The 18,491-nt window shown below is 40.7% G+C and overlaps 1 protein-coding gene across 1 annotated transcript; it reads left to right on the top strand.

Annotated features, from left to right (window-relative positions):
- Positions 1-97: 97 nt before the first annotated feature.
- Positions 98-18,239, top strand: cpda (carboxypeptidase D, a). The gene is made up of 21 exons (XM_086080372.1): positions 98-881; positions 1,122-1,369; positions 4,320-4,462; positions 4,746-4,915; positions 5,121-5,548; positions 5,644-5,835; positions 6,534-6,701; positions 6,829-6,938; positions 7,116-7,218; positions 7,464-7,606; positions 7,702-7,871; positions 7,947-8,249; positions 8,338-8,533; positions 8,657-8,792; positions 8,900-9,046; positions 9,819-9,917; positions 10,118-10,182; positions 10,713-10,844; positions 10,925-11,110; positions 13,657-13,759; positions 14,521-18,239. Exons 1-21 carry the CDS (start codon positions 232-234, stop codon positions 14,745-14,747), a joined length of 4,119 nt encoding a protein of 1,372 aa, XP_085936498.1. The 5' UTR covers positions 98-231; the 3' UTR covers positions 14,748-18,239.
- Positions 18,240-18,491: the final 252 nt, after the last annotated feature.

Genomic DNA, 18,491 nt, shown 5'->3' with positions numbered 1-18,491 from the left:
GACGTCATGAAGGCTAAAAATAACCCTTCCTCATTAATGTTCGGGTCCACCTTAAAAAAAACGCTTCCTCATATGAAACCCCGCCCTGACCGGAAGTTGGCGCTTGTAGACTAATGTGGCTGGAGAAGCTGGTCAAGAAAACACGGCCGCAGTAGGCAGGCCGAACATAACAGTTTGTTTGTTTTTCCTGCATAGTGAATTTCCGACTGGCGCGGAGGTAGAAATATCAACATGGCGCATAGAATGAAGTCAGAGTATACGACTGAAAAACTGCGGATGTCACTTTTCTTCTCTTTTGTCTGTCTTGCTTTTCACCTCGGCGGCTCTGACGCCAGGCTACACCGGACACGAAGCGCCTCGACTGGCGAAACGGTAGAAAACTACGACAAATATTACAATTATGTTGAACTAACCGGGCGTTTGCGCTCTTACGCCCAGAAATACCCTCACATAGCGAACCTGTCGAGCATAGGTCAGTCCGTGCAGGGCAGGGAGCTTTGGGTGATGCGGATCACCAAGGACCCCCATATAGAGTCATCGGGAAAACCCAGGTTCAAATATGTTGGCAACATGCATGGCGACGAGACCGTGTCCAGGCAGGTTCTCGTCTATCTTGTGGAGTACTTGCTGACTAAATACGAGGAGGAACCGCGGATAGCTAAACTGGTGAACACCACGGATATCTATATCATGCCCAGTATGAACCCCGACGGATTTGAGGCGTCCAAAGAGGGGGTCTGTTCCGGCCACAGTGAGGGACGGAACAATGCCAATGACAAGGACCTTAACCGAAGCTTCCCTGACCAGTTTGCTAATTGGACCGAAAAACCAGATACCATTCCCGAGGTCATGGCTGTCATCAAATGGATGCAGGACAAACAGTGAGTATAACACATAAACACACAAAAAAAATCACTACTATGCACGCACAGATCATTTGCTCCCTGAACTGAGCTTTGATTTGATATTGTGGTTGCAAGTTCAACAGTTTTGCGATTTGAGAGGCACACATGATCTCTTCAAATTCTAAATAGTACGGCCTTTAGGGGCATTCGACGTGGGCGTTTTGAGTGTATGCCCATCCTGGAGCTAACTGTACCAACATGCCCTTTCCTCTTTAGGTTTGTTCTGTCTGGTAACCTGCACGGTGGCACTGTGGTTGCCAGCTACCCTTTTGATGACTCAGCCACCCATGAGCAGCAAGGACATTACAGCCAGTCAGTGGATGACAGCCTTTTTCGCTACTTAGCTTTGGTATATTCCAAGAACCATCCAGTGATGAAGACTGGACAACCCAACTGTCCTGATACCCAAGATGAGACCTTTAAAGATGGTATCACCAATGGGGCACAGTGGTATGACGTAGAAGGTAAGAGGCACAGAAAATATTTATTGTAAACATGATTTTGGTGTCATTATGTAACCTGTCACAGGAAAGGTGCATGTGTTTATTACAACGCAGTTTTGGTCTACTTTTTTTCCCTTTTCCTCGCAAGATCAAAGTCTGTTTTAATGCACAACCCTGTGCAACCATGCGTTATCTCAGTCAAGTAGTAGTATAGTTAGACTTTACACCGATCTGATCGGCTATATCGCTTTGGCCGATATTTTGCATTTTGTGATCGGCTGTAATGTCTTGACTTCACTTGTCGATCCCATCAACGATGTCACTGATTGGCTAAGTCAAATAAGACATCACAGCCGCGGTGTTTCACACCTACAGTACATTTACTTGTGGTTCGCACCATAAATGAATTTTGGCAGCCACTTATAGATTTTGGTACTACCTGTCAATATGTAACTGTTGTATTAGCTTCTTTTTTTTTTGCTGCACAGAGAAGCAGCTCTGGTCTTTGTGCGCATCTGCTAATCGATATTCGTACCGCTTTCCTTTATGCTACAATACTGCAAACGCAGTGCCTCAAATCAGTCGTCACAATCTTCCGAGTTTTGGATTACGCTGTAAAAACAGTAATACGGGGAATTCACAAGTTAAGTTCTTCATTAGCATAATCGTGAAAAGGTTCCAGGCTCCAGCCAAAGTATTTAGTTTTATGTTTTACATTTAAATAACACTGCTTGTTTTTTTCCCTCTTTTCCTTCCTTTGGGCATTTTAATGCTGTTTCAATGTTTTTGCTATTTCTGTTGATGCTCAGTAAACAGTCCGCGATTATATCCAGTGATAAACAAATTATAAAATGGTTCGGAAATTGGATGGATGGAAGTAGGCATTTTGTTCCATCTTGTGATTGGATCGGTGATCTGTTAATTGGTGTATTAATACTTCCTAATCGGTGACCAACAAATCCTGATCATACAAAGCCGAATTATAGCATTGTTTGTATATCAGTTTTCATTAAATTTTTTATTTGTTGAATTTTACTATAACACATTTGAAACAATGATGTGTACAAAACAGGAATGTTTTACCACAGAATGGTCAAACGACAACCAGGCATGTTTGTCCAAGCAAATGGTTGCAAAAGCTATCGCCATGACAACATGGTCTCAGGCCTCAAATCACTCTTAGAAAACATTTTGCTCATGTCTGGCTCGATAATCTGAGTAGAACACTGAAGCTCATATGCTCTCTTTCAAAGCCGTTCAAATGGTTGCAATGTTGTGTAGGTAAATGTACAATGTCATATGATTGAGCTTCAATCACTACAACCTGTGATGGTGTAAAAGCCGTAAGCAGCAAAACACTGTTCAACCAACAGTTTAAGTGGATTTTCTGAAATCGTTTTTAGTCTTAATAGCTGTACTCTTCCAGGTTCTTTCCCCCTGTCTGAATTTATAAACTGACACGTTTTTAAATATATCGGCGCAGAGTGCTCTTGAGTTCACAGTATGCTCCCCGCTGTGTTTGTGAATGAGTGCAGTGTGCACAGGTTGCTCACTCTTTATCTTGCTAACATTTTTTTCCTTTTTTGGGGGATTGTGTAAAAAAAAAAGAAGAAATATCTGCTCTGGTTGCCATCACTTGAAAATAAATGTGAGCTTTCCACTTTTGTTTTGTTTTGTTGGCATGACGTATGTTAGGTTATGTTAAGCAAGCCACACATAACAATCCTTGACAATCACGCATGTTGTAAGTTTACATACCCCAGGACAAGCGATTCTAATGATCAGCTCATCAAGCCTGATAAAGATTTTCACCAGTGTTGGAGGAGGGAGACATCTAAAACATCCAGAATAATGATAAATAAACATTCTATTGGCTTTGTAATGCAGATCATTACAACTATTTCAAATCAATTAACAAAAAAAAAATTGCTCTCATTTCATGTTTATTCATTGAATTCAGTGTTTCCAATTCTCGCTGTCTGCTTATTGTCTTCCATTTAACTTTAATTTAATTTATAAAACAGTCCAGATCCAGTGTCAACACTTCAGCCTTCACATGACATTTCAGCACACAAAGTTTAGCACCATTATCACCTGTTGTTCCTGCATAGTCCAGGGTGTGACTGTAGATCCGGTACATAAACACATAGATAGCTATTTGAGCTTAGGTCGCCATACTCAGCATACAGGGCCATGTTTACCTTGTGTAATCTTTTTACATCTGCCATTCAGTTTAAACCTTTAAGCCTGACGGATTGAGGATTCAGGTAATGTCTTTTATCAGTCTCAATTGTTGCCACTCATTGTTGATTTAACATCATTTGCTTATCGTTAGCAGGAGCGCTTTTGGGGTTTGGTTTGGTTTACATAGCATCATGCCGTCTTTGCTCCCACCACAGGAAGTCAAACCTCTGGCACATTGCTCTAACACATCTTCTTACGCGGTTCACTGTCAAAATTAGCTCAGAGGCCTTAAAGCGTAAAAATTGGACGGCTTAAAAAAAATTGAAACATGACTCAGTGGTTCAAGTTGGAATTCACTCTGTAGAGCTGTGTCTTTCATGTTGGTGGCCTATATTTTACACCTGCTCTTAAATGTGAAATAAGGCACTTTACTGACAAATTAGAGTGTGTTCATATTTTTGGTGTGGTATTTACAAGCCTCATTGCCTCAGGTGATCTTATACCATATTGGGCAGCACCTGTGTCACAGTTGCCTGCTAAAAATACGCTTTTGGGGCTTTTATTCCTCATGTTGACACGGTTGGCTTTTGGAAGTCATTTGCTACGGTTTGTATTGAAAGACCACTGCTACCTAGTTTCACTAGGTGACATTTTTTGTGTTCTTGTGCGACCCGGCAAGCTGTCAAGCATGTCATGGTATTGCATGAAAACAAGAGTATCTGTTGAAATCTCACTTGGGGATTCACATGTTTAATGTCTTGAATACGTTTCATTTTGGATTATGCAGGAGGGATGCAGGACTACAACTACATACATGGAAACTGTCTAGAGATCACCATGGAGCTGAGCTGCTGCAAGTACCCCCAAGCTACTGAGCTGCATAAAGAATGGGAGCTGAACAAAGAGTCTCTCCTGGCCTACATGGAACAGGTAGACAACAATTACTAGTACTACAATATATAAAATCTATAATACACTAGATTGGGGGTATATATAGAAGTAATTCATAAAGCATTATTTTAAATAATGCTTACATTTATTTCAAAGCAAATGTGCATTTTTCATGGTGACCTACCTTTTGTAAAAATATTTCAGGTATAAACAATATTAACTAATACTCCATGAAAAAGCATAATTTGCATTCAGACTGTGTTTACTTAAATTAATATGATATTTTAAACTGCCTTATTTTAATGAGGTTGTCTGTGCCTAGGTCCATATTGGTGTCCGTGGTTATGTAAAAGATCAGGTCAGTGGTTCAGCCGTCACCAATGCCAGCATAGTGGTGGCAGGCATCAGCCACAACCTGACCACTGGAAGATATGGTGACTACTACAGACTTCTGCTCCCAGGAGTCTACAGCATCACTGCTGCGGCTACAGGGTGAGTAAATCCAAAGAGTGTTATTAAATGCTTACTTGCTGGAATATAATGATTGTATTCCCTCTTTAGAGAAAAACCATATTAGCCAACATGTTGATGATTTTTTTTAAAATTCATGAGATGCTGAGCTTATGCTTTTCCATATATATTTTGGTAAATAAAGGTGTTTTAAGGTGGAACTAAAAAATACTTTATCATTTCACAGGTACACACCAGTCACAGTCAACAATGTACAGGTCTTGGATGGAAATGCCACAGAACTTAATTTAGTCTTAGAACCAGTTGCCATCGAGTCAAATCTTGCAGTCAACGTCACTCTGACCACACCCTCCACGCCATCAACCGCTGATATTCACACCTCCACCACTAATACCAATACTCTTAACACCACCCAGTCCCAGTTGGTATCTTCAGTAGGAAATAAAAGCACACCCACTCCATCGCCACCTGAGCCAGAACTTGTTCAACCCCAGGAATTTCGCCACCACAACTATGCTGATATGGAGCTCTTCTTACGCAAGTACAGCAGCGAGTTCCCGTCTATTGCTCATCTTTACTCGGTTGGTCGCTCGGTGGAAAGCAGGGAACTCTATGTGATGGTCATCTCAGACGAGCCCACAGTTCATGAACATGGTATAATGAACTCCAACGATTATGCCTCATAACAAACAATGCCATTGTCTAAAAGCAATTTGAATTATGCTGCTCTCTCTCTTAATGCCTGCCAGGTGAGCCTGAGTTTAAATATGTGGGCAACATGCATGGCAATGAAGTGGTTGGCCGGGAGCTATTGCTCAACCTCATTGAGTACCTATGCCGCAACTATGGCACCGACCACGAAGTCACAGAGCTGGTCAACAACACTCGTATTCACATTATGCCTTCGATGAACCCCGATGGTTATGAGGTGGCCACTGAAGGTAAGGGAAAGAAACACAGTATGCAACACACTTTATGATATGATGCAGGGCAACATTTTAACTCACAATTACATGCCTGTCTTTAGTTACTTTTGTTAAGGTGTAACAATACCGTACTGTAATTTGATCATCATGCTAATTGTGTAAAAGGTCCTGGCAGCTATAAAGTGCTTTAGAAAGTCAAGAACAACTTGCCTTTAGTGTTAATCTTTAAGAAAGTAGGTCATTCATCAACAACAAATGCACAACATATGTACATTGAATGGCCTCAAGGTGTTTTGTATCTGTATATAGGCTGTTTCCTTGTTTGCTTTTTCAAATGTTTTTACATTTAATCTTCTCTTCATGCTTTTTGCGCTTATAGCATACCACCCAATATACCATTAAATACACTACAGTTATTTATTATTGTATTTGCAATCTGTCTTGGCATAGGTCTACGTGTTTCTAATATTTTGGTTACCTTATTTAGCCACAGAAAGAAGCCAGACAATGTAAATATCATGATTTGTGAGTGTACTGTATTTGCATATCAGCAGTTGCCTTCTCTTACTGTGTAGTCCCTGCAGACTTGGTCAACCGTTTAAGTATCTCATTTGTTGTTACTTGTACATACAAATTCCAGAACAGATCATTGCATCATCTTGTTACTTCTTGCAGCTGGGTATAGATCACCACATGAGTTTGTCTCCACACAGGCGATAAGAGAGGATACAGAGGGCGCAACAACAGCAACAAGTTCGACCTGAATCGCAATTTCCCAGACCAGTTTGCCACCGTCAAAAGTCCCAGGCAGCCAGAGACTATCGCCATGATGAATTGGCTTAAAAGCATCCCCTTCGTTTTGTCAGCCAATCTTCATGGAGGCACGGGCTGCTTGTAACAATTTACTACTAATTACTAAACTTGCTGTTTTTTTTTACTTTTTCTGTGTATGTACTCTTTTGATCTATGCTCCTATATCTTTACCGTTGTCTTTGTGTGTAAGTGTAGGTTCTTTGGTGGTCAACTACCCCTTTGATGACGATCAAGAGGGCAAAACACGGTACAGCAAGTCACCCGATGATGAGATTTTTCAGCAATTGTCTCGAACCTACTCACAGGTACCTAAATGGCTGCTTCATGTTTCGTGTTATTTCGTCGTGTGGGTTCATGTTCTAAGAGAAAACAATGATGGAAGAGATTAGAACCCCTGAACCTCTGAAATCATTTATGAGGCAAGGACTTACAACAGCACTCTGTGTCTATTTTTTCTTGTGCGTATTCTCATGCACTTGCAGGAAAGCCCTTTGATGCACAGTGGGCACCCTTGTGTGAATATGTATCCTGGGGAATACTTTGCTGACGGCATCACCAATGGCGCCAGCTGGTATAATGTTGCCGGTGGGTTGATGGACACACGCGAAATACTAAAAGATAAATGTCTGCAAGCCAAGACAATAGATATGCTCACAAACACATAAATGGTGTAATGATTTCCAATACAGGAGTTATATCAAAATGTCTGCCGTTTATCAAGACAGTATTGTTGTACAATTTTAAAGCGTAATATTCTGTTAGGTGAATCCTGATAAAGACTTACTGAGTATGGTAACTACAAATTTTTTTTAAAAAAAACAATTCTCCAGGGGGCATGCAGGACTGGAATTACCTAAATACCAACTGTTTTGAGGTGACTATTGAGTTGGGTTGTGTGAAGTACCCCATTGCCAAGGATCTGCCTAACTATTGGGATCAAAATCGCCGATCTTTGCTTCAGTTTATCCATCAGGTAACAAACACAAATGTTTAATGTACTGTGGCATTTTTTTCTTCTTCATCGCTGTTTTGTATTTACCATTTGTGCATGTGTGTGTGAACCCCAAGGTTCACCATGGAATAAAAGGTACAGTCTCTGACATAAGGGACGGTATGGGTGTACCCAATGCCACCATTCAGGTGGAGGGCATTGACCACAACATCACCACAGCTCACACTGGTGACTACTGGAGACTGCTGGTCCCTGGAACTTATTCCATCACTGCATCCGCCCATGGGTACGATTTCAAAGATGAGACAAGTAGCACATTGTTTGTACAGGCACTTAAAAGATACCGTCTGTTTTTTTTTAGATATCAATCTGTGAGGACATATGCCACCGTGTCCAAGAATGGAGCGGAAGTGGTTGATTTCCGATTGACACGGTTTCACTCGGAACCAAATGGCCTGTCACCTTCTGGAACCCTGCCAACCCATAACCCATCTGTGGAGGAGTTTGAGAGCTTAATCAAAGACCTCTCTCTGGGCCAAGGTTTGGAAAAGCTGGTCAAGAGCACAGACACAGACAGCAGCTTCAGATTCCGAGGATACAAGGAGATGTCTGCGTTCCTCCGAGGTCTAACCCTCAACTTTCCCAAAATTACATCCTTGCAGAGGTAAGGGAGCCTTGCTTTGTCACAGCCAGCCACCTTGGATCTCATATTGCTGCAATACATTCTTAAAATGTGCTTCATTTCCATTTAGTTTGGGCCATAGTGTTGAGTTTAGAACTATTTGGGCTCTGGAAATCTCTAACAACCCGGGAGAGTCTGAGCCCTCTGAGCCCAAGGTCCGCTTTGTAGCGGGGATCCATGGTAATGCCCCTGTGGGAACAGAGCTGCTTCTTGAATTTGCTGCCTTGTTATGCATCAATTATGGCAAAAACTCAGTCATTACAAGGGTGAGTTTGTTTGATATTGGACTTCTCTTATGTTTAATGCCAAACTCACCTCTTTGTCAAAATGTATTTTGTGCAGACATCAAAATAATCAGTCCCTTTTGATAATCTGTTTTCCTCTCTTAGCTCATCAATGAGACAACAATTGTTATTGTGCCATCAATCAACCCGGATGGAAGAGAACAAGCGGTGGAGAAACAGTGCACCTCCACCCAGGGCTTCAGCAATACTCATGGCAAAGATCTGGACACAGACTTCTTTGGTCAGTTGCAATCGTTTTTTTTTTCTTTTTTCAGAGCAAACACATCTGTCATAAGCAAACATTAAATTCATATGCATTGTCTTTTTTTATGTAATGCTCCATTTTAGGCAATGCATCACAGCGTTTGGTGGAACCACAGCCTGAAACCAGAGCAATGATGGACATGATATTTGATAAAGGTTACACACTGTCTGTGGCGCTTGATGGAGGATCCCTTGTGGCTACTTACCCTTATGACAAGCCTGTCCAATCAGGTAACTCAACAGCCTACATAGTCTTTCATTTAAGTATGGTTTCAACTCTTGCCTGTTCTATTATCGCATATGCACTAATTGAGTAAAGCCGTCAAAGTGATCCAGTGCAAGAGCAGAGTCCAAAATGTCTTTAAAGATTCTAAGGTTCAAATCAGGTTTTTAAATCATCTCTCTGCATGTTACAGAGTACGGCTACAATAGTCTACCTTCTGTTAAATTAATATCTGGCAGATATTGATTCCAAACCAAGCATTAGCTTCGTATATCAAGGATCTGTGATACAGCTTTTGCGCTAGATCTGATTACACAGGTGTGCCTAATGTTGTGTTCAATAATGTAAACTTGGAATGTAGTTGTGTGTGTGATTCATAAAGTTGCCTTATACATTACATTATATGTCGAAATAAATCGGTAATGTGTTGTGCTTTAATAAAATTTAATTTATTGCTTTTCAATAATCCCATTTTATTTTAGTAGGCCATTATTATAGTACACATTTACATCCCTTATAGACCTACATACAGTGCATGAGAGCAATCGTGATTTCTATTTGTGTCCTCGATGATACGAGCATGTCTGTAGACTTTTTAGTTACATAATATAATTGGGTCACTGTGTCCTCCCGGCCTAGATTGACTTGACAAACTAAAAAGAGAAAGTTATATAACTGCAAGTCTCCAAGACTTGGATAAAGATATCACCTGAAAGCTGTTTTGCAGCTCAGCATCACTGGATATCACTAATCTCTACATTAAAAAATATATAATTACAGTGGAAAATGAAGGCACGCTGAAGTACTTGGCCAGCGTTTATGCCAACAACCATCCCAAGATGCACCTTGGCAACACTGGATGTTCAAATAACGGCCAGGGTATGTATGCTTTTTCTACAATTATCTGCTTGTCACGGTATACCGTAGTGTTTTTACTCGTATTTAGTAGGAAAATGTGACAAACAAGTGCACTTGTGAGAATACGCTACATGGTGGAAATGTATTACTGAAATCTTCAATGAAATGGAGGGTAAGATCTGATGACATTCTTTTTTTTCTTTTTCTTTTTTTTCTTTCAGCATCCAACATTCCAGACGGAGTTATGAGGGCAGCTGAGAGACAAAGTCACATGGGCAGTATGAAGGTGGGTGTTCTTGTTGCTTCAAATAGCTTCTGTCTAGTTTTGGTTTAAAAAAACAAAGCAAATGCAGCAAAGGTTAGATATTTAAAACATCCCCCCCCACACACACACCAACTTTGCTTAAATCGCAACATTTTTCATATCTTAACGCCACTCAAATGCAATAAATCACAACTGAAAGCACTTGGCCACCCATACTCATTGTGGTTCTCCGGACCCCCATCTGGTGCCCCTGGCTGATGCAAAGAAGCTGAATCCGACAGGCACTGTAGCTAGGGAGAGCCACGAAGAATGTACACATTTTTCATCTATTACGGTTTCTAATTTTTTAAATTGTTTCTCAAAGACGATGTAAAGACATAAAATGTCAAACCACACTGAAGACAAGACGAAAAGATAATTTGAGTGGATCGGGTATGCCACTTTTTAGTATTCTTCATTGACACCGAATTAAAAAAAAAAGAAGAAGCAATTTTTGCTTCAATAATGTAGAACATTGGATTAAATCCTATGTGCCTTCATGTGTCTTGCAGGACTTCAGCATGGACTTCGGCCACTGTCCAGAAATCACTGTGTATACTGGTTGTTGTGTGTTTCCTCCAGCTGACCAGCTCGCCACACTCTGGGCAGAAAACAAAAAGCCTCTCCTGAACATGTTGGTGGAGGTACGCTGGCTGAATTATTTTCCCAACCAGATCCTTTCTGTACGCCTTTACTGAATATGTTTTCAATCTTCTTCATGCAGGTCCATAAAGGAGTGCGGGGAGTGGTGAGAGATAAAAGTGGGAAGCCCATCGTTGGCGCTATCATTGTCATGAATGGGGGCGTGAGAGTTTTCACTGCAGAGGGTGGTTACTTTCGTGCATTGCTGGCTCCCGGCAACCACAACATCGAAGCTGTTGCTGATGGTTATCAGCAGCAACGCCAAGAGGTACACACACACTTTTTATACCTATGATGTTTTCTTATACCTGGTGTATAGTCCTAATAGTATTAAAAAGTAATTTGATTTTTTTCGGTGACTTGGAAGAAAATAAGGGTTACTATTTTAAACCTAAAATGTAGGGCATATGGCTTGATATGAGGAGCACCTCATTATTACCATTGTAGTCAATAAGATGTTTTTATTTAAAGCAGCTTGCTCATGAAGTGATGTTCCATTACAATAACAGGTCACATTACGTGTACCTACACAACAATAAAGTACCCCCCACACCCTCTTCTTTTACTTTACATCTCAATTTTTTCCAAATTAACTCATTCACTCCCAGCCATTTTCACTGAAGCAATCCCCTTCGCTCCCAGATGTTTTACTGGATTTTGACTGATTTTGCAAGGCGCACAGAATATTACGTTCTATTGCTGTAAAAACATAGAACCTACCAAAAGAAAGATTATAGAGTCTCTTCTTTCATCAGGAAAAAAAGTATATTTCTGTCTTTTTTCCGCTTTGCAGCAATTAGCTTGAGAATATATCTAAGTTTCATCATTATTCATAAATCTGCTTTAAATTGTGGGGGAAACAGCTTGTTTTCAACATGGCCCTGGTTGATCTCCTCTACTCTGCTGCCACCTGCTGGCCTTTTTTTGTAACAACTACCATTGCTTCAACCGTTTTGTGCAGTTGAGAGGCTTCTGTATGCTCTAGCATAAAAAACAAACAAACGTATAAATATGTCTTTGGGACAATTAAAACATTTAAAATATAACGTAGTTATACGTTTTTTGGTGCAAATGAGTTAAAAGGGTAAAAAAAATCTAATTCCATGCTTAAGTTCATTTATTTTAAAGCTGCTCAATGCAGGAAATAGAATTTCAAATCTCTACTGCCACATGTGGCTGAAAATTTAACTGCACACTCCCTTCTCAACATACACACACTGGTGCATGACACAGAGGGTGGGAAATTCAAACCCGAATCCAGTCTAAAAACTATTGTCCAGAATTCCCATTGGGAACAGCTAGGGTGTTAATCTGCTAATTAGAATTGGATTGAGTCATAAATGGTCAAATAAAAAGGCTACTGTAAAGATATTTTTGAGCAAATTGTTACATAGAGCAGCTTTAATGTTGTTGCACACTAAATGAACTCTGGTCGCAAAATATTTTCATTCATGACAATGCAAGGAAAAATGTCTTGGAATATTTGAGGCATTATTAAAAGACTGCATGCTTTTACTATGGAATGCCTCCATTGCAGTCTATGTCTATTGAAGGTGTCGTGCGAAGCAAACAAAATCGCTCCACCACATTCACCGCTTCTTGTGATTCAAAAATTTGAAGCATTGGGTAGGCCAGCTCTGTAAACAGATGTTCCTTAATAGTGCGTCCAAGCTCCAAACTGTACGCTCTTGGCTTCCCACAAGGACTGAGCAGCAGGGGATCCACCACCAAATGATACATGTGTTGGTACTCTGCTACCGTGAAGCCGTGGATCATTAAAGGTCTCGATTCTGCTTCAGACTCGAACGTCACAACATTGCTGGAGCAAATGTCACTTTGTAATTTGTCAGTGAGGGTCGCATGGAGGTCTGGAAGAATTGCAGCATTCCTTTTGTACCGGTCATCCAGCTGTCTTTGCACACAATCCGCTTCTTTCTGCTCATTCCACACGTCCAAATCAGTTCTTGGTGCCATCATGTAACTCCTTTCCTTTGTCGTTTCTCCATATTTCTTCGGACATCTAATAAGTCGCCTTAAGCCATACGAACTCATCTCATATGCGGCATCTCTAGGAGTTAAAACAATACTTCTTTCAATAAATAAGCTTCATAGAAATGATAGTAGAAGATCAAGAGCTGCACTTACTGTTTTACATAGAACACTTGGAGAGTATTTTCAGACATCATTACTCAATCTTGACTTGGGAGGCCCTCACTCCGCTCAGGGTAATTTTCACATTAATTTTTTTAACCACTGAAGGTCAAAAATAAAGAATAACTATGATTAACTTTCTATTTGTACAATGGATGAAGTAAAAGGCTGAATAACGTAATGATTTTGTTTGGGGTGGGAGGGGGTGAGCAACTGCTCAACTGGAAACCCACAAGACAACCTGTTGCACATTATATACTGATAAGTCACACCTGCATAGGTGGCTCTCTAATGAGGCAGTATAGCCTGATAGCAGCTCAACCAGCATTCACTCTGCTTTTCATTTAAGAGCAGTAAGACTTGAGAAAATGTTTTACAACTTTGTTGTACACCCCCCCTCCATTTTTTTTTATTGATGGTGCAAAAAAAAAAAAAAAGAGCGAGAGGAGTGCAACAATTAGATCTTTAATGCACAAACTTGTGTGTAATTGTGCATTTGGCAGCCTTTTCTTTTAAACCTGAACAGATGGCTTTAGTACAATAATTACTGCCTGTTTGGTGTGATGATTTTTTTTGTTTTGTTTTTTGCAATTTCAAAGATTACAAAATCAGCACTAATGTTTTAAGTCATTGTTGCCACATGTCTGCTTTGTCCCAACTCAGGTGGTAGTGTCCTCCTATGAAGCAGCAAGCGCCATCATCATCGAGTTTGACATGGATCACAGTATCTTTGGTCTGCCAAGAGAATTTGTGGTTGCCACTGCAGGTAGTAATCAATCGCATGTAAAATTTACTTTGGGTTTACCAGTGTGGACCAAATGGACTTTTGCATTTAATGCAAGTGTATTGCACCATTCATACTAAAGGTAAAGCCAGATACGTAAGGTAAAATCACAACACAGTCATTATAAATGAAATTATAAAATGGTAAAGTGACAGAGCCATCCAGCCATTACAAAAAAAGATTATGCCTGAAAAAACTTTGCTTTTATTTTTTGTTGCGGCTTTGCTTTTTGTTTGATTCTGGGAACACTCAAACCAGCGCGCAATGACCTGAAGGGGTCATGTGAAGCTGCTTTTCTCTGAACTGTTTGGATGGAAGATCTTTGATTTTACTGAGAGCATAATTTGCTTATGTTCAAACTAGAAGTCTGTATTGAAGTCCTGATTTATTTTACTTTTGTCAAGAAATTGTTGGTAGCCTGAATTGCTCCTATGACTCGTATATTGACATAGTATTAGGAGACACTTCCAACGCTCTAAAAAGAGAATTAAGATTACAAATTGATTTGTTGTTAATTTTAATGTTTATTCAACTTAATATATTCACTTTGGATTAACTTAATTCAATCGCATTTTACCACCTGAAGCAATTTTTTTTTAAGTTGGTTCAACAATTCTCTTTTTAGAGTGTAGATTGTAGAGTTTAGAATAAAGCTTAGGCAGTACATTTTAAACATTTTCCCCTCCAGGAATGTTTCACAATTGACATTTGTTCCCACCTGATTCCATCTCTTCTTTCTGCAGCTGCCTCCATGACAGCCTTGGTGGTGACGGCATGCATCATCTGGTGCGTGTGCGCTGCCAAGTCTAATCGGCAAAAAGATGGCTTCCACCGTTTGCGGCAGCACCGAGATGAGTACGATGACGAGATCCGGCTAACCTCAATGGGCTCCAAGAAGTCTCTCCTTGCCAATGAGTTCCAGGATGAAAGTGAAAGTGATGAGGAGACGTTGTATGCCAACAAAATCTGAAAGACTTTGCGGTTTCCTCCTGCAATATAATGCCTGGGACACCAAAAGTGTGGACTTGTTGAATTTAAGGCATTTTATCTGCCTCTTTATGAATGCACCACGACAGAGAGACACTTTTCTGTTACACTGATGAGTTTTGAACACCGGATCAATTATTAATCTGATTGTTGCGTCATCGGTTCTAAAATGCTTCGGTTGTCTTTTTGTGCTCTGTGTCAACCTAGAGCTTTGATCCTGAGCCAGGCATCCGTCCCGCCTTAGTGGATTGAGTGAGTGACCTCACCAACTAAAGGCTTGTCCAAAAAAAAAAACTGAAAACTTCATAGCATAATCATGGATAGTTTTCCTTGTCCTAATCATGCAATGTAAATACTACACAAGCTTGGTGATGATTCAGAATGTTTGTTTGTTTTTTGGCGCAGCAACTTTGGCACAAAAGTGTCCTGATTCTCTAGAGGGTGCATTCCAATTCTGTGCCTTGGCTTCTCTGGAGCTGCAACGTAGGAAGTAGAAAGCATATGGGCCTGCAAGACTTTTGATCCATCCTATTCTCAGGTGGTAGGAAGAGGGATACAAATTAGGCTCCTCTATTCTCATGTTGCACTATTCCTACGCTAATGATTTTGTTTTGCTTGAGCGAATCTGAAGAAGGGGGAGTTTCTCAGATGTGTAAAAGTGTCAGGAATTTCCCCAATCGGTGCAGAATGTGTCTGCTCCCTTGCACTGAAGAGAGAAGAGGGCTCAAATCAACGAACAAGGAACTCTTAAATCTCAAATGAATGTATATTTTAGCTTTTTTTTAATGTGCTGTTCTTTTTAATATGGGTCTGTATAGGATTGTGTGTAAATGGAAAATTGATGACTCATGTCCAAGACTCCTCGCTTTAATCAAGTCTTTTCCTTTCGGCTTTTCCCTTCAGGGGTCGCCACAGCGAATCAGTTGCCTCTATCTAACCCTGTCCTCTGCATCCTCTGCGCTCACACCAACTGCCTTAATAAGCTCTTTAACTACATCCATAAACCACCTCTTTGGTCTTCTTTTAGACCATAGGTGTCAAACTCCGGTCCTTGAGGGCCGCAGTCCTGTAAGTTTTGGATGTTTCCCTTCTCCAACACAGCTTATATATGATCAGCTCATCAGCAAGCTCTGCATAAGCCTGATAACAATCCTGCAGATTGGAATCAGCAGGAAAACTTCCAAAACCTGCAGGACTGCAGCCCTCGAGGACCGTAGTTTGACACCTATGGTCTAAAAGAAGACCAAAGAGGAGGTTTATGGATGTAGTTACTTTTCTCCACCCGCACACGCTTCCTCACTTCTTTTCCACACTCCATTGCTCTGGACTGTTGACCCTAATTACTTAAACTCCTCCACCTTCTTGGTCTCTTCTCCCTGTAACCTCACTCTTCCACTTGTGCCCTCTCATTCACACACAGATATTCTGTCTTGCTACGGCTAACCTTCATTCCCCTCCTTTCCAGGGCAAACCTCCACGCCTCTAGGTTCTCCTCCACCTGCTCTCACTACAGATCACAATGTCATCAGCAAACATCATAGTCCATAGAAATTCCTGTCATAACTTGTCTGTCATCCTGTCCATTATCACAGCGAACAAGAAGGGGCTCAGAGCTAATCCCTGATGTAGTCCCACCTCCACTTTGAACTCCTCCGTCACACCTACAGCACACCTCACCATTTCCATTCTTTTTGCAAAGTCAACCACCATCTGTCCTTTTGCGTTCCTCTCTCGGGTACCAAATTTGCCCATCACCTCTTCATCACCTCTGTTTCCTGCACCAAGGGTCCATTGAAGTCTGCACCAATGACAACTCTCTCACTTCTAGGGATGCTCTGCATCATTTCATCAAGGTCCAACCAAAAGTTTTCCTTCTCCTCCAGCTCACATCCTACCTGTGGCGCATACCCACTAACAACATTGATCATCACACCTTCGATTCCTAGCTTCAGGCTCATCACTCTTATCTGACACTCTTTTTACCTCAAGGACGTTCCTAACGAATTCCTCCTTCACGTTAACTCCTACTCCAATTCTCTTCCTATCTACACCATGACAGAGCAACTTGAAACCTGCTCCTAAACTTCTAGCTTTGCTCCCTTTCCACCTTCCTCTTCTGCATCATGTCAACCAGCTCGCTACCTTTTCCTGTCATAGTTTCAACAATCAAAACCCATACTTTCAGTCCTAGACTCTTGGTGTTCCTCCTACGAACACACCTGCCTCCTCTCCTTCTTCGACCAGCAGTGCAGTAGTCCAGTTTCCACCCTGTAGGTCAACAGCACCAATGGCGGTCGTTGTTAACCCAGGCCTTGACCGATCCGGTATGGAAGTCATATATTTGATTCGCATTTTTGATTTGGCCAAAGTTTTTACATCGGATGCCCTTCCTGACACAACCCTCTATTTATCCGGGCTTGTGCCCCCTTGCGGCTACATTCCTCACTTTAATCAAGGATGTCCAAATTTCTTTTGAACAGAAAGTAACCTTAATTGGATCCATTTGTCATGATTGGTTTATCTGTCCATTTGTCTGTTCTGCCCAGTTTAAAGCGCCTTTACAAGAGCATTCATTTAACCTTTTTCTAACAGTGATAAAATGCTCAAAATGGCCATTTCTAAAAATTTCTGAATTAATGCATCAAGGAACTAGAAAGCTAATTTCATAACATTTAGCATCATTGAAAGGTCACCCTCAACCAAACCAGAATTTTCTCACATCTGGTTGCTCCTGAAGTGGAAAATGCCATACTTATTCCACACCAATAATTTTGGTTTCCTATGTTGCCTTAATTTCCAGTCTAAATAATTTGTGTTTTGAATGCTGCCTTTTTTCAGTAATTGTAATGCTGTTTTCGTGTTTGTGAGTCTTTTTCCCCCCTCTTACTATGTCTGAATAACTATCTGTGGTTTTGGAAGTTGGGTCATGCAACATTTGGAAGATTTTATATGAACTGGAATGTATGTCACATGTAAAGAGAGAGTATTGGTGCAATCAGGGCTGGACCAGCACACAAAAAAAAATAATAATAATCTGCGCTGGCATGACTTCTAATCACTCCTAGCTACCATGCAGCTCTGCCACTGATGTTGATTGGTTCCGTTTGCCGCCTATATTTCAAATTGATTAATGGGCTGCTCCTGGTCTCTTGGGGGTAAAATAGAGGAAAGTAATAAATAGCACGGCATCAGCCTGAAAAGATACCAGCCTGTGGCCATCTGACCTGTATGGCAGATGGTCAGTCCAGCCCTGGGTGCAATTGATGTGATTCTTAACACAAAGTTCTGTTGAATAATAATGCTAATGTTCTCAAAACCTCGTGGAACAAACAACTCACATTGCTTCACTGATTGTCTTTGTTAAAGAACAGATCGTTTCTGGGGATGATGAAGTGATTCACAAATATCTTGTACCAATATTGCAGTTTATCTAAAGTCAATACATTGTTTTAATACTAAAGAACAAGAAATGTCATCATTGTTGCAGTTGCCTGAGTTATAAATACACAAACTGGTGTGTGTCATTATGTAATGGGAAGGATTTTTCTTTTAGCATTGCAGAAAAGTAACATGTTAGAATTAACAAGCTGTGTGTCTTGTATAATGGTTAAACTTCTGACAGACTCAATTCAATGGGAAAGCACACCCAATTTCATATACACTAGCACCATTAAAGATTAGTAGCTTTATGTGTTGCCCGAAAGTATCCAAATCATTTAATCCAAGA

This window comes from Leptonotus elevatus, chromosome 7, assembly GCF_054856555.1.
Source record: "Leptonotus elevatus isolate MCC_2025b chromosome 7, RoL_Lele_1.0, whole genome shotgun sequence".
NCBI classification, from domain to species: domain Eukaryota; kingdom Metazoa; phylum Chordata; class Actinopteri; order Syngnathiformes; family Syngnathidae; genus Leptonotus; species Leptonotus elevatus.
Note: the sequence above shows the minus strand (reverse complement) of the source record. Positions and strands in the feature narration are given on the sequence as shown.

Excerpts from the sequence above, each read along its gene's own strand:
- cpda (XM_086080372.1), top strand. The coding sequence starts at position 232 with ATGGCGCATAGAATGAAGTCAGAGTATACGACTGAAAAACTGCGGATG. Across the intron at positions 1,370-4,319 it reads ACAGTGGTATGACGTAGAAG|GAGGGATGCAGGACTACAAC; the intron begins GTAAGAGGCACA and ends TGGATTATGCAG. Across the intron at positions 9,047-9,818 it reads TGACAAGCCTGTCCAATCAG|TGGAAAATGAAGGCACGCTG; the intron begins GTAACTCAACAG and ends ATATAATTACAG.